This window comes from Dysidea avara, chromosome 5 (genome assembly GCF_963678975.1).
Source record: "Dysidea avara chromosome 5, odDysAvar1.4, whole genome shotgun sequence".
Lineage (NCBI taxonomy): Eukaryota > Metazoa > Porifera > Demospongiae > Dictyoceratida > Dysideidae > Dysidea > Dysidea avara.
In genome coordinates this window covers 36,354,100-36,368,366 of record NC_089276.1, presented here as the reverse complement: position 1 = coordinate 36,368,366, position 14,267 = coordinate 36,354,100, and the positions used below count along the sequence as shown (strand labels likewise).

At 37.3% G+C, this 14,267-nt stretch overlaps 1 protein-coding gene and 1 long non-coding RNA gene across 3 annotated transcripts in view; one reads left to right on the top strand and one right to left on the bottom strand.

The window, feature by feature from the left end:
* The window catches only part of LOC136255580 (transient receptor potential cation channel subfamily A member 1-like), a 15,602-nt gene extending 14,828 nt beyond the window's left edge, over positions 1-774 (bottom strand). Inside the window, exon 1 of the mRNA XM_066048382.1 lies at positions 569-774. Within this exon, the coding sequence (XP_065904454.1) occupies positions 569-730 (162 nt within the window). The 5' untranslated portion in view covers positions 731-774. The remainder of the gene's footprint in view (positions 1-568) is intronic.
* Positions 1-14,267, top strand: part of LOC136255582 (uncharacterized) — a 14,485-nt gene extending 218 nt beyond the window's left edge. The window contains exons 2-4 of one of the 2 annotated variants that reach the window (XR_010700976.1): positions 60-171; positions 2,281-2,421; positions 14,138-14,267. This is a non-coding gene — a long non-coding RNA (uncharacterized lncRNA). The remainder of the gene's footprint in view (positions 1-59; positions 172-2,280; positions 2,422-14,137) is intronic. The other variant, XR_010700975.1, reaches the window with a different exon arrangement.

The following is a 14,267-nucleotide window of genomic DNA, read 5'->3' as shown; positions in this document are numbered from 1 at the left end:
AGCTATGTAAATTGGCAAAAGTATTGTGCGTTTTCAATTCGTTTTTATATCAAATTCAGTTTTCTGGATTATTTCCCGGGAAGAAGAAAAAAGACAGTTTTCTGGATTATGCGGGCTTATCCCCCGGCCTCAGTAAATGTATTCAAAATGCTGCTGGACATACACTACTGAGTAAGAGTTTGTATAGCTATACTAATTAAATAAGTAGCTATATATGATTTTATTTATGGATGTAGCTAACAGGCTTATATCAATTACTATGATAACAGCACAAGGTGTCTTAGTGGAAAGTAGGTTTGACTTCCTAAGTGTTTGGCAGGCTCAAAGACAGCAGTATATATACTAGTGTTCAAGTATAATATTATAGTCTTTTGTTGATATGCATAACAATTATATGTTCATACTTGTTAGGCTAATAGAACTCTGTAGCTACACTTTGTTAAGGCTTTTAGCATTGTGCAACCTCCTGTACCAAGCAAACTAGCTACAGCTATTATAGACAAAAAAAAAGACAAAGTGTAGCTACAGAGTTTACACGTGTCTTTTCTGTAAGGTAGGTTCTACACACCTTGGTCCCATCAGTTAGAAGCCTTTCAGCAAGTTCGTTCATTGCATCATCATCATCTTCTGGATAAAATGATTGAAATCCAGCCAAACTAGTGATACTGGGATTTCTGGCATATTGGTCTGGCATCTCAGGTACTAAGCTTGCTCTCTTCAACACCTCCATTGTACACTGTCCAGCAGGATGCAAGCAACGTACTTTACACTCGTTGTTAGTTTGTATCTGTGGTGTTACTCCAGCTATTTTATACTATAGTTGTTGAACATCTGTAAAGCCATAGCTATGAAGTGTGCTGTTATGTAGGAATACTTGTACACCTGAATGCATTGACTGTCAAGTTCTGTGTATCTGCATAGTCGAGGTATCTATGCATGTATAGTTAAGACAGTTATGTGATTAATTAGGAAGGTATAGTGACAGTATCATGTTTTACTGTTTATGATATGTCACTGCAAATTTGTAGTGACAGTCACTTACCACAGTATACATTACTCATGAGTAATGTATACTGTGGTAAGTGACTGTCACTACAAATTTGCAGTGACGTCCACTATTTGCCACGTGCACAGTATTCACTACTTATTTTTTACTGTATATCAAAAACTTGACTAAAGCAAACAAAAATAGTTATGGATATGTGATCAAGAGACTGGTGTGAATAATGAATTGCATGATGTCATAATTTAACCTAGTTAGTGTATGTATGGCACACCCAGTATGTGTCCATTGTCTCATGGTAAATATAATCAGTGGCGTAACTAGACTTGCACCGACACCAGGGCCCAGTGCAATAAGTTGAAGTTGCATTCACAAGTAACACTATTAAAGTGGCTGCATTATCGAAACGATAATTATTTATAGAGGCGCTTATTCAACTAACCTGTCAGTTTGAAGCAATTTCACAATAACAAAAGGTAATATAGCTGTTTCGCTGCCAAAAATGTGTGCTGTTGTCAAGGTCTAGATCGATTATTTGGCGAAGTTGTCTTTTTCTACTACTCTATTGCTAATTCCGTGGGTGTGACTTGATTGCTGACACCCGGGCCCAGGCCCGGGTAGGCCTGGGTTTAGTTACACCACTGAATATAATTATACTTGGGCAATAATTAAAGCAGTTAACTTAACCCCAACAAATCAACTACATTAGGCTAGTAAAAATTAATTATTAATGGGAGAGTTAAACTTTCAAATTGAAAATTATGCTTCAAGGTTCTTGGTAGGGAAATTAAACTTAGTAAGTACAATGGTTCAGTAAAGGTGAGCTAGAGACACAAAAATTTATTATTATGTGACTGAATTCCATAACAAAGGTATCAATGATTCTTAATTTGTGACCCAGTCTGACAAACTTGTCTTATAGCCTTTTCAACTGACACAATCATAATTTACATATCTTGTGAATAAGGTAACACTTCAGAACTTTACTAGCTTGAATCTGTAAGTTGTATAGCACTAGGCTGTGAGAAATTTTCAAATAGATCTAGTGAAAAGTATGGAAAGTTATGGGTTGTCAAACTTGGAAAGGCTATATATACTGGTTTTGTCAAACTGGGCCACATTTATGAATAGCTCATTGATTGGCTAAAAGTACAAGCTTTATGTACTATTGTTAAAGAATTAACCGCTCAGTAATATTGCACAAATATATATTAGTTCAGGTAGCTAATATAAGCTAATATAGAAGTGATTGTGATTTAAAGATTGATTCTATTTAGACTATGTAACACACCGGATAGAAGGTGAGATGGGTGAGTTAACTTGAAACACAGTGTTCCTGGTTGCATCATGCTATCTTTTGAGTTGCATGGAAGACTAGTTATTGAGAGCAAGACTACCACATCAAAACTCAAAACAAGGTATGTGCCATATTGTGATCCATGATCCATCTCAGAGGTGTACATGAAACTAGTACAGTGAGTACAACAAAGTAAAGATATTTTATTACTTTAACAAACCATCTAGTAAAGATTTACAATGAGTGTATAGTGTAAACTAATCATTGTATCATCACTTTTGCACTTTGGGTGAGCACAATTGGCATGGGTCCATGTAGTTTCCTGCCATCTTGATTCTTAATAACCAAAACTAAAAGGTAATAGACGCTACTGCACACGAAACGCCTATTACCTTTCAGTTATTAAGAATCGAGATGGTGGGAAACTACATGGACCGGTGTTACCATCATTAATCTTCTTACTGCTGAATTTGTATACAGTGTACGTGGGCTGTCATGTCAAGTGTGCATATAAGCATACGTTGATTAGGCTGTGATTTCTACACTTATATTCCTACACAACATAGTCTTGCCTACTACACATGGTGACTTGTATAGGATGAAACTCTCACATATGTTATCTTGAATGCTTTTCAAATTAAAGCAATTAGCCAGTGCTATTACAAAGAAACCATTTTAAGATGACAGTGTGCGATCCTTTTACAGCTCATTAGTGTGAAATTAAGGAATTGGTAAGCTAGGTAGTGAGCAAGTGTAAAAATTCTTACAATGTCCCCCTGTAACAGTATTAATTTGTATACAATGTATATTATAAGTCCCCCTGTAACAGTATTAAATTGTATACAATGTATATTATAAGTTCCCCTGTAACAGTATTAATTTGTTTATAATGTATATTGTTGCATGTACTACATACAGTATGTAGTTATGGGCTTCCTATTCATTGAAAGGTTTTAGCACATGCTCACTTCCTGGAGGTAGCAAACAATAAGGATGCTCTGGTGAAATGTTATACAACTAACACAGCACATGTAGCTATGATAAGTCGTAAACACCTTTAATTTTAAGTGCTCAATCAATGTATATAGTGGTGCATTCCCTCTATGCAAGGCCATTGTAGCACCTGCTGACTGGATGTTTGACTATTTATAGTACATTGAACTTTTGGCAAATGACACAAACAGCTTGTGATCATGATCAGGACAAACAAACACAATTACTTATAAAATTAGCTTTATAAATAGGTAAACTGTCTATAAAATAAGTAGCAATTCAGTATTATGTATGAGTTAACTTACAATGATTGGAATTTATGTGTAAACATGGCAGACTATAGTGAATTTTCAAGGATTCGTCTAAACTATACCGTGCAGCTTTTGTTGAAAGCTTCCACAGTTCCAGGAAATAGGAAGTGTTATATCAACAACGTGAAATTGATCCTTTACCACATTTTAAAATATTTCTGAGAATTAAAAAACAAGATGCTTTTGAGTGAAGACTTTTATCATCAAATGTATAGTTCTCAATAACAGTTCAGTTCTTAGAGCTACCCTTTATATAATTGACTGATGGAATTTGTGTCAGTTAGCTGACACTGATAGTGACTCATGTAGTATTATATAGGCTCACATTAATTTGGATATGACTATAAACATGTATATGAAACTCTGTATTTCTAAAGCCATGTCAGACATTTTGATTTGGACCAATGACGATTATTAGCACATATACTTACCACAGGATAAATGAATATTATACCATCAGTGACAAAAGTAGTTGATGTGAGAGGGGTTGATCAAAGTACAGAATCTCTGGAAGCAGTAGGTCTGGGGGTGCACCTCCCCATCCCCCAGAAGCTGTAGCAATTTTAGCTGTCATGATGTCCACCAGAATTAATTTACGATTATGATTAAAATTCAGGGTAGAGACTCATGCAGCCTGTATACTCTGTCCACAACCTATATACAACAATAAATTTAGGAAAACTGTCAAACAAAGATATGAAACAATTAGTAGATCTAGCATTTAGATGTGTGAAGGTAAACGGTTCCAATCATTTATGGTCCTGAATAGAAATTTGAATGAATTTGTAATCTGAATTGTATGATGATTGAAGGGATGGCCCCAGTCCTAGAATATGTAATTGAATTAGAACTAATTTTAAAAGTAATTGGTAATATCAAATCTCATAATTCATAGAAGGTAAGTCCAGAATGGCTAGTATTTCAGAATCAAGACACACGGTAGTGTGTCGTGCGGCCCAAGAAGCCGGCGCGTAACACCCGTGATCAAGACTGATCTTCCATTATTTGAAACATCTATTGAAGAAGTATATACCCTATTGACACAAGTCGATCCTTTCAAGGCTACAGGTCCAGATGGTATCCCTCCCAAGCTATTGAAAGAGATGGCATTTGAATTATCTCCTAGTTTAGCATTGCTGTTTAATTCATCATTGAAACAAGGAGGGATTCCACACGACTGGAAAATAGCCTCTGTGGCCCCTATATCTAAGAAGGGCAATCGTAGTAACCCTACAAACTATAGGCCAGTTTCATTAACATCTGTGTGTTGCAAAACTCTGGAACGAATAGTACACACTAATATTATGGAACATCTGAATAGTTTGAATATACTCTCAAAGTGTCAATACGGTTTTCGTGCCAAACACTCTACTGAGCTACAATTGTTACACACAGTTCATGACTTAGTGTCAAACCTTAACCAGAAAACTCAAACTGATGCCATCTTACTTGACCTATCTAAGGCATTTGATAAGGTGTTACATCGTTATCTCCTACATAAGTTGCAGCATTATGGAATACGTCATGAGATCTTAGAATGGACTTCATCCTTTTTGAGCAGCCGCACTCAATATGTTATTTGTAATGGTTCTCAATCATCACCCATCGATGTTATTAGTGGAGTGCCCCAGGGCACTGTCCTCGGACCCTTATTATTCTTAGTTTACATTAATGACTTACCTGATTGTGTATCATCTTCTTGTGGCTTGTTTGCTGATGATTGTCTGCTCTATAGACCAATACATACTACAGATGATAGTCGTTTCTTACAGGAGGATTTGTTACGAATTGAAGAGTGGGCTAATAAGTGGATGATGACATTTAACACAGATAAATGTGAAGTATTACAAGTTACTTTAAGTAATCCAAAACCCACAAGCTATTTCCTGTACAATAATCAACTAAGAATGGTTAGTCACTCACACAATTTTAAACTAGTACCTTACCAACCAAGAATTGATGTATATAAATATTCCTTCCTCCCAATAGATTAGATGATGAGATTATTGAGACTGACTGTGTTGAAGAATTTAAGCAAAAATTAGCCCCTTCTATGTGTATAGTTAAGTAACTTATCGTAATTGTATATATTTTTATAGTTTATTATTGTAATTGTACATATGTATATAATTAAGTAACTTGTCGTAATTGTACATACTTATATAGTTAAGTAACTAATGGAAATTGTACACATGTAATTGCACATCAGCATTATACCCCTGGAGGGTCCTGCTGATTAACAATAAATAAATAAATAAAGTCACGCAAAATACCTTGGTGTGATATTGGACTCTAAGATGAACTTTAACAAACATATTACCACTATTTGCAGAAAAGCTAATAGTGTATTGGCGCTTCTTAAGCATAATCTATATAATTGTAATTCTCAAATACGAAGCCAAGCCTATTTCTTGTATGTGAGACCAATACTAGAATACGCATCAATAGTTTGGGCACCATATACTAAGACTAACATTGAGAAGCTTGAAAGTGTTCAGCGACGTGCTGCCAGATTTGTGGTGTCTGATTATGATTTTTCAAGTAGTGTTACCAGTATCCTGAATGAGCTTAAATGGTGTAGCTTGGAGGTTAGAAGACAAGTAAGTAGACTGATGATGTTTTATAAGATATTGCAAGGTTCTGTCGCACTAGAACTACCCTATGAGATATCTCTCATCGCCACTGTTACTAGAGGGCACAATAGAAGATATCAAACACCTTTTTCAAGAATTGATATACACAAATTCAGTTTCTTCCCAGCTACTGTCAGATTGTGGAATAGTTCACCTGACTCAGTTGTTAATTTGGATTCCTTTGAGGCATTCCGTCACAGTAGATCTGCTACTGATTTTTTAAACAAATTATAATTTATAATTTTTTTATACTTAATTAACTACTTAACTTAACTACATACTATATTGCACGTATACTCTTTCAGAGTCCTGCAATTATTATAATAATAAGACACACGGTAGTGTGTCGTGCGGCCCAAGAAGCCGGCGCGTAACACCCGTGAGTATATTGACAGGAAGAAAGAAAACGCAATTTTCGCACCTCCGTAGCTCTGTGCTTCCTTGATGAAACAAGACGATTTTTGCTGTGGACATGCCCTCCAACTGCAGCACTCTACATTCCAAATTTGAGCGAAATCGCTTCTCGCGTTCCCGAGATATGCGACTTAAAAAATTGGCTCAGTTTCTTCGTTTTTTTCTTCTTATTTTTCTTTTTCTTGTCGCACACTTACAAAAACTGCTATAAAACTCGAACGCCATATCCGATTGCCTTGACATTTGGCTCACAGAAGGGGGATATAAAGGCGCATCTCGGTACCAACTTTGGCTGGAATACGATAAACAGGCAAATAGTTATGAGCGATTATTCACGAAAAATAACACCAATGTGTTGTCACGCTAGTCTCGCGTGCCAGACGGTTTGTGTGGGGGCGGTAAATAAACCGTCTGGTCACTGTTGCACACATTCCGGGACCACTGCCGGAATGTTGGCAGAGCCAATCAGATCGCTTCGCGGACTCTGTGACGAAACAAACAGTAATAATTCAAATTCTTAGTGTAATAAAGAACTGAATCTCGGCTACAGATTACTTTTTCGAAAGTTTAACGACGCCATGGGCTTAGGATCTTTGTTTCCCTAGTACAGGGCTCTTAAAAGCGTTGGTATAAGAACGATTATGGTTCACTACGGATTTGTGAAACGGCGGAATTGTAGAGTAAGACGTTCAGCAATGTTTCGAATACGTCACCAGGACAATACCAGTACAATTATCGTCTTAGTCTGCTCACAGAGATGATTGGAACGATTATTACATCATCCTTGGCGCAAAACAATGCCGTGATGCAATCTAATTGCATTCAAGTGAGTTCACGGAAAGTGTGCAACAGTGACCAGACGGTTTATTTGCCGCCCCCACACAAACCGTCTGGCACGCGAGACTATTGTCACGCCTACAGGGTAAACCGCGTATGGGAAGAAGCTGAAAATCGGTGGGTGAATAGGTTAACTATTGAACCTCAAACCTTTTGTGGTTTGAAAGAAATTGATTTAAAAAACAGGAAGATACAACGAAAAAACCAACAGTGTGTAACAATTACGCAATCGAGATTAGCTAATAAAAAACGACTGCTTGCCACGCCTACCAGATAAACCGCTTGGGGTAATGCTTTGAAAATCGTTATACAGATGGAGTAATCATCTTAGAAAGGCTTATCAATGGTGTAGAAGAATCAGACTTAAAGTCACGGAGTTATAACACGAAATCCAACTTGGTGCAGCAAGTGCGAGATCGAGATACTCTAATAGAGCAGTCATCCTAATAGAGCAGTGACCCTGAAGAGAATTCAAGAGATCAGCTAGAAATAAGAAACCTGTATAGAGATCAGCTACACACAAGTCACCCTGTAGAGAGATCAGCTACACACAAGTCACCCTGTAGAGAGATCAGCTAGAAGAAGTTACCTTGTAGGGAGTTCATGCAACTATGGAAAGAGATAGTTCAGCTAGAAAGAATCACCTTGTAGAGTTCAGCTACAAAGAAACCACCATGTAGAGAGTTCAGCTACAAACAAATCGCCCTGTGGAGAGATCAATAGAAGAAGTTACCTTGCAGAGAGTTCAGCTACAAAGAAACCATCATGTAGAGAGTTCAGCTACAAACAAATCTCCCTGTAGAGAGATTAGCTAGAAGAAGTTACCTTGTAGAGAGTTCAGCTACAAAGAAACCATCATGTAGAGAGTTCAGCTACAAACAAATCTCCCTGTAGAGAGATCAGCTAGAAGAAGTTACCTTGTAGAGAGTTCAGCTTCAAACAAATCACACTGTAGAAAGATCAGCTAGAAGAGGTCACCTTGTAGAGAGTTCAGTTACAAAGAAACCACCATGTAGAGAGCTCAGCTACAAACTAGTCACCTTGTAGAGACATCAGCTAGAAGAAGTTACCTTGTAGAGAGTTCAGCTACAAAGAAACCATTCTTTAAAGAGCTCAGCTGCAAACAAATCACCTGTACAGAATTCAGCTACAAATAAATCACCCTGTAGAAAGATGAGCTAGAAAAAGTTACCTTGTAGAGAGTTCAGTTACAAAGAAACCATCATGTAGAGAATTCAGCTACAAACTAGTGACCCTGTAAAGACATCAGCTAGAAGAAGTTACCTTGAGAGAGTTCAGCTACAAAGAAACCATTATTTAAAGAGCTCAGCTGCAAACAAATCACCTATACAGAATTCAGCTACAAACAAATCACCATGTAGAGAGATCAGCTAGAAGAAGTTATCTTGTAGATAGTTCAGCTACAAGCAAATCACCCTGTAGAGAGATCAGCTAGAAGACGTTAACTTGTAGAGAGTTCAGCTACAAAGAAACCATCATGTAGAGAGTTCAGCTTCAAACAAATCACCTGTAGAGAGTTCAGCTACAAACAAATCTCCCTGTAGAGAGATTAGCTAGAAGAAGTTACCTTGTAGAGAGTTCAGCTACAAACAAATCACCCTGTAGAAAGATCAGCTAGAAGAAGTCACCTTGTAGAAAGTTCAGTTACAAAGAAACCACCATGTAGAGAGTTCAGCTACAAACTAGTCACCTTGTAGAGACATCAGCTAGAAAAGTTACCTTGTAGAGAGTTCAGCTACAAAGAAACCATTCTGTTTAGAGCTCAGCTGCAAACAAATCACCTGTACAGAATTCAGTTACAAACAAATCACCCTGTAGAGAGATCAGCTAGAAGAAATTACCTTGTACATAGTTCAGCTACAAAGAAACCACCAAGTAGAGAGTTCAGCTGCAAAGAAATCACCCTGTAGAAAATTCAGCCACAAACAAATTGCCCTGTAGAAAGATCAGTTAGAAGAAGTTACCTTTTAGAGAGTTCAGCTACAAAGAAACCATTCTGTAAAGAGCTCAGCTGCAAACAAATCATCTGTACAGAATTCAGCTACAAACAAATCACCCTGTAGAGAGATCAGCTAGAAGAAGTTAACTTGTAGAGAGTTCAGCTACAAAGAAACCATCATTTAGAAAGTTCAGCTTCAAACAAGTCACCTGTAGAGAGTTCAGCTACAAACAAATCTCCCTGTAGAGAGATCAGTTAGAAGAAGTTACCTTGTAGAGAGTTCAGCTACAAACAAATCACCCTGTAGAAAGATCAGCTAGAAGAAGTCACCTTGTAGAAAGTTCAGTTACAAAGAAACCACCATGTAGAGAGTTCAGCTACAAACTAGTCACCTTGTAGAGACATCAGCTAGAAAAGTTACCTTGTAGAGAGTTCAACTACAAAGAAATCATTCTGTTGAGAGCTCAGCTGCAAACAAATCACCTGTACAGAATTCAGTTACAAACAAATCACCCTGTAGAGAGGTCAGCTAGAAGAAATTACCTTGTACATAGTTCAGCTACAAAGAAACCACCAAGTAGAGAGTTCAGCTGCAAAGAAATCACCCTGTAGAAAATTCAGCCACAAACAAATTGCCCTGTAGAAAGATCAGTTAGAAGAAGTTACCTTTTAGAGAGTTCAGCTACAAAGAAACCATTCTGTAAAGAGCTCAGCTGCAAACAAATCATCTGTACAGAATTCAGCTACAAACAAATCACCCTGTAGAGAGATCAGCTAGAAGAAGTTAACTTGTAGAGAGTTCAGCTACAAAGAAACCATCATTTAGAAAGTTCAGCCTCCAACAAATCACCTGTAGAGAGTTCAGCTACAAACAAATCTCCCTGTAGAGAGATCAGTTAGAAGAAGTTACCTTGTAGAGAGTGAAGCTACAAACAAATCACCCTATTGAAAGATCAGCTAGAAGAAGTCACCTTGTAGAAAGTTCAGTTACAAAGAAACCACCATGTAGAGAGTTCAGCTACAAACTAGTCACCTTGTAGAGACATCAGCTAGAAAATTTATCTTGTAGAGAGTTCAGCTACAAAGAAACCATTCTGTAAAGAGCTCAGCTGCAAACAAATCATCTGTACAGAATTCAGCTACAAACAAATCACCCTGTAGAGAGATCAGCTAGAAGAAGTTAACTTGTAGAGAGTTCAGCTACAAAGAAACCATCATTTAGAAAGTTCAGCTTCAAACAAATCACCTGTAGAGAGTTCAGCTACAAAAAAATCTCCCTGTAGAGAGATCAGTTAGAAGAAGTTACCTTGTAGAGAGTGAAGCTACAAACAAATCACCCTATTGAAAGATCAGCTAGAAGAAGTCACCTTGTAGAAAGTTCAGTTACAAAGAAACCACCATGTAGAGAGTTCAGCTACAAACTAGTCACCTTGTAGAGACATCAGCTAGAAAAGTTATCTTGTAGAGAGTTCAGCTACAAAGAAACCATTCTGTAAAGAGCTCAGCTGCAAAAAAATCACCTGTACAGAATTCAGCTACAAACAAATCACCCTGTAGAAAGATCAGCTAGAAGAAGTTACCTTGTAAATAGTTCAGCTACAAACAAATCACCCTGTAGAGAGATCAGCTAGAAGAAATTACCTTGTAGAGAGTTCAGTTACAAAGAAACCATCATGTAGAGAATTCAGCTGCAAAGAAATCACCACTGCCCAAATTTCAAGGCAATAGCTCTTTCCAATCTGAAGTTATCAATTGTCAAAGTTGGCAAATTGGATGTGTGTGGAAGGCCCCTTTTCGCAAATCCGGTCACATATGTATTATATATATAATTTGTACATTTACTGATAAAATATTTAAAGTACATCTACAGGGGCGGATCCAGAGTTTGGAAAGAGGGGGGGCACCTTTCTGAAAAACAGTTGAAGACCAAAAAAACTTGCTGAAAACCAGTTGAAGACCAAAAAAAAAAAAAAAAAAAGGTCACGACAATAATAGCTAGTTATACTTACCAACTATATCACGTCTGTTATGTAAAATAAAATCCTATTTATAGCTTCATAGGTAAGCTACACTGCCTCATGAACATTGTGACTGCTTTATTAGAGTGATTGACTGCTCTATTAGAGTATCTCGATCTTGTATGCAATTTCTTGAAGGGGGGGGGGGGGGGGGGGGCATTTGCCCCAAATGCCCCATCCTGGATCCGCCACTGATCTACTTCATGTTTTCTTCTTCCTGTAGTAAAGAAAAAAAAACATAGGTTAAAAAAGTCCCAAAGCTGGCCTATGGGCCGGCTTTGGGGTATACAAATACAAAAAGAAATGAAATCTAATCCAAAACAGCCAAGCTGTAAAAAAAGTGTGCGGCCCTCAGAAAGGCTATGGTGAAAAAAGATGTGAAATCCAAGGTGGCGGCCAAGAAATGGCTGTGATGGTAGGTTAATGGTAAAAATTTTAATAACGACAATTCAGGTGAATTTTTGTGCCGCTTCACAAAATTTACCTGAATTGTCATTATACCATTAACCTACCATCACAGCCATTTCTTGGCCGCCACCTTGGATTTCACATCTTTTTTCACCATAGCCTTTCTGAGGGCCGCACACTTTTTTTACAGCTTGGTTGTTTTGGATTAGATATGTATTATCTCTGATTTAGATGGGTGGTACATTGCACATTTTCAATTTTGTTGATCTAATATAAAAGGAGGTCCCCAAATTGGATTACAATACTCAAGTGTTGGTCATTCCAGTGCTTTAAATTCTCCAACCATCTCTGGTTCAAGAAACTCAAAGGATTTAGCAATTATACCCAACATGTGGTTGCCTTTACTGGCAGCTGTGGATGTGTGAAAGTAAAATTTTAAATGATCATCAGATAAAATACCCAGATCTTTATGCTGACTAGTTTGTTCAATCTGAATTCTATTTGAAAAAAAAAATATATGGACCATGGTGGTGAAAGGGTACAAGATGGAGGAGTTACATTTCAGGATGCTAAAATTTAGCTTCCAAGTAACAGATCAAGCATGAAGGGTGTCCAAATTGCTTTGCAGAGCTATATGATCACCCTCACTCTTAATAACTTGGAATAGTTTAGCATCATCAGAAAACATAAAAATACTAGACACAACTGATGGTTAATCATTTATGAACATAACAAACAGTAAAGGACCTAATAACTTGAAACAGGTCCTTGTGGGACCACTCTAATAACAGAGGAAATATGAGATAAGTGACCATTAAGCACCGCTTGCTGTTACCTGTTGGTGAGAAACTTTTCAATCCACTTCAAAAGTTTATATTAATTTGAACTCCTTTAATGAGGATTTACATAATAAAACCTTATGGGGCACAGAGTCAAATGCCTTCTGGAAATCTATCCACACAATTGCCACCACCCATGCCAGTGCTTTAGTAAAATAGTTCATAATACTCAACAACTAAGACCTTCCTGAAAGCCCGGAGTATAATTTTTCTCTGTGAATAACAAAGAGTAAGGGATTAACCAACAGTACCCATGGTTAGTCTGAACATGTCAGTTCACTATTGGGCAGAATAGGTCCTTTCATTTTCATGTGTAAGGCATCGAAATAATCCCCCTGCTGTTAAAACTCTACATTTTAGCTAAACTGTGCATATCTCAGCTTCTTCTTTTCTTTTTTAACTTTTCCTGGGACTGACAAGGGTTATCCATTGGTATCCATGGTGAGTGTGGACCTGTCAGTTCACTATTGGGCAGAATAGGTCCTTTCATTTTCATGTGTAAGGCGTCGAAATAATCCCCCCTGCCGTTAAAACTCTACATTTTAGCTAAACTGTGCATATCTCAGCTTCTTTTATTTATTTATTTCTTACTTTTCCTGGGACTGACAAAGGTGAGGTAATGGTACTGATGGCGAATGTGAACATGTCAGTTCACTATTGAGTAGAGTTGGTCCTTATTTACAGCTTAACATGTAGTTTACTTTCCCTTACTCATTACCAGAAATTTAGTACATTTTTTGGTCGTGTGCATTAGTGTAGACAACCTGTGTAAAATGTGACTGGGCCTGCGAAAATAGGGCATGTGGGCACATGATTTTTGCCTACTTTTTCAACCTTCCATCACTCATAACTTTTTATACCATTATGCTATTGCAGTGCAATTTTCAGTTCTTGGTTAACATTTAATTGGCTTTATGATGCAAGTTACAGAATGCAGATATTGTATTCCAGCACTGAGATATGACCTGTAGAGTGACGGGTTGTAGTTTGTGCCCACATGCCCTGTTTTCGCAGGCCCAGTCACAAATATTCATATAATACAATCACTTTTGAATGCGATGTTTTTAAAGCTATGCATATGTTGGAATAAATGTCTAATGATTGAAACCAACACATTCCAAAGGGTGTGAAGCCATTTAGTCCCTAACCATGATATTATCTTGCACTAATCTCAAAATTTGCTTCCACTTAGTACACTTCAAAGCCATACTGTGTATGTAGTGTGTGTTTGTGTCTGCATGGTTTAATCATGGCACATTTATACCTCATAAATTAGAGTGTTAACCACATCAAAGGGATACTCGAAATAACTGTTTGTGTGCTTTAACTTTCTCAGTTAAGGAACATTGTGTGAGATATAAACTGTTTGTTTCTTATTTTTTTTCAATTTCTGTTGTAATTTACAAGTACATGTTCCTTTATAGCCTGCAGCTCGTCTATACAAAACCATTCACCCGGAAGCCACAAGTCACCGACTAAACTGATGATTGTTTCTAATGTGCATGCATGTGTGCATGTTATTGCATTTTTAAATTAATTGAGTTGATTGACTAT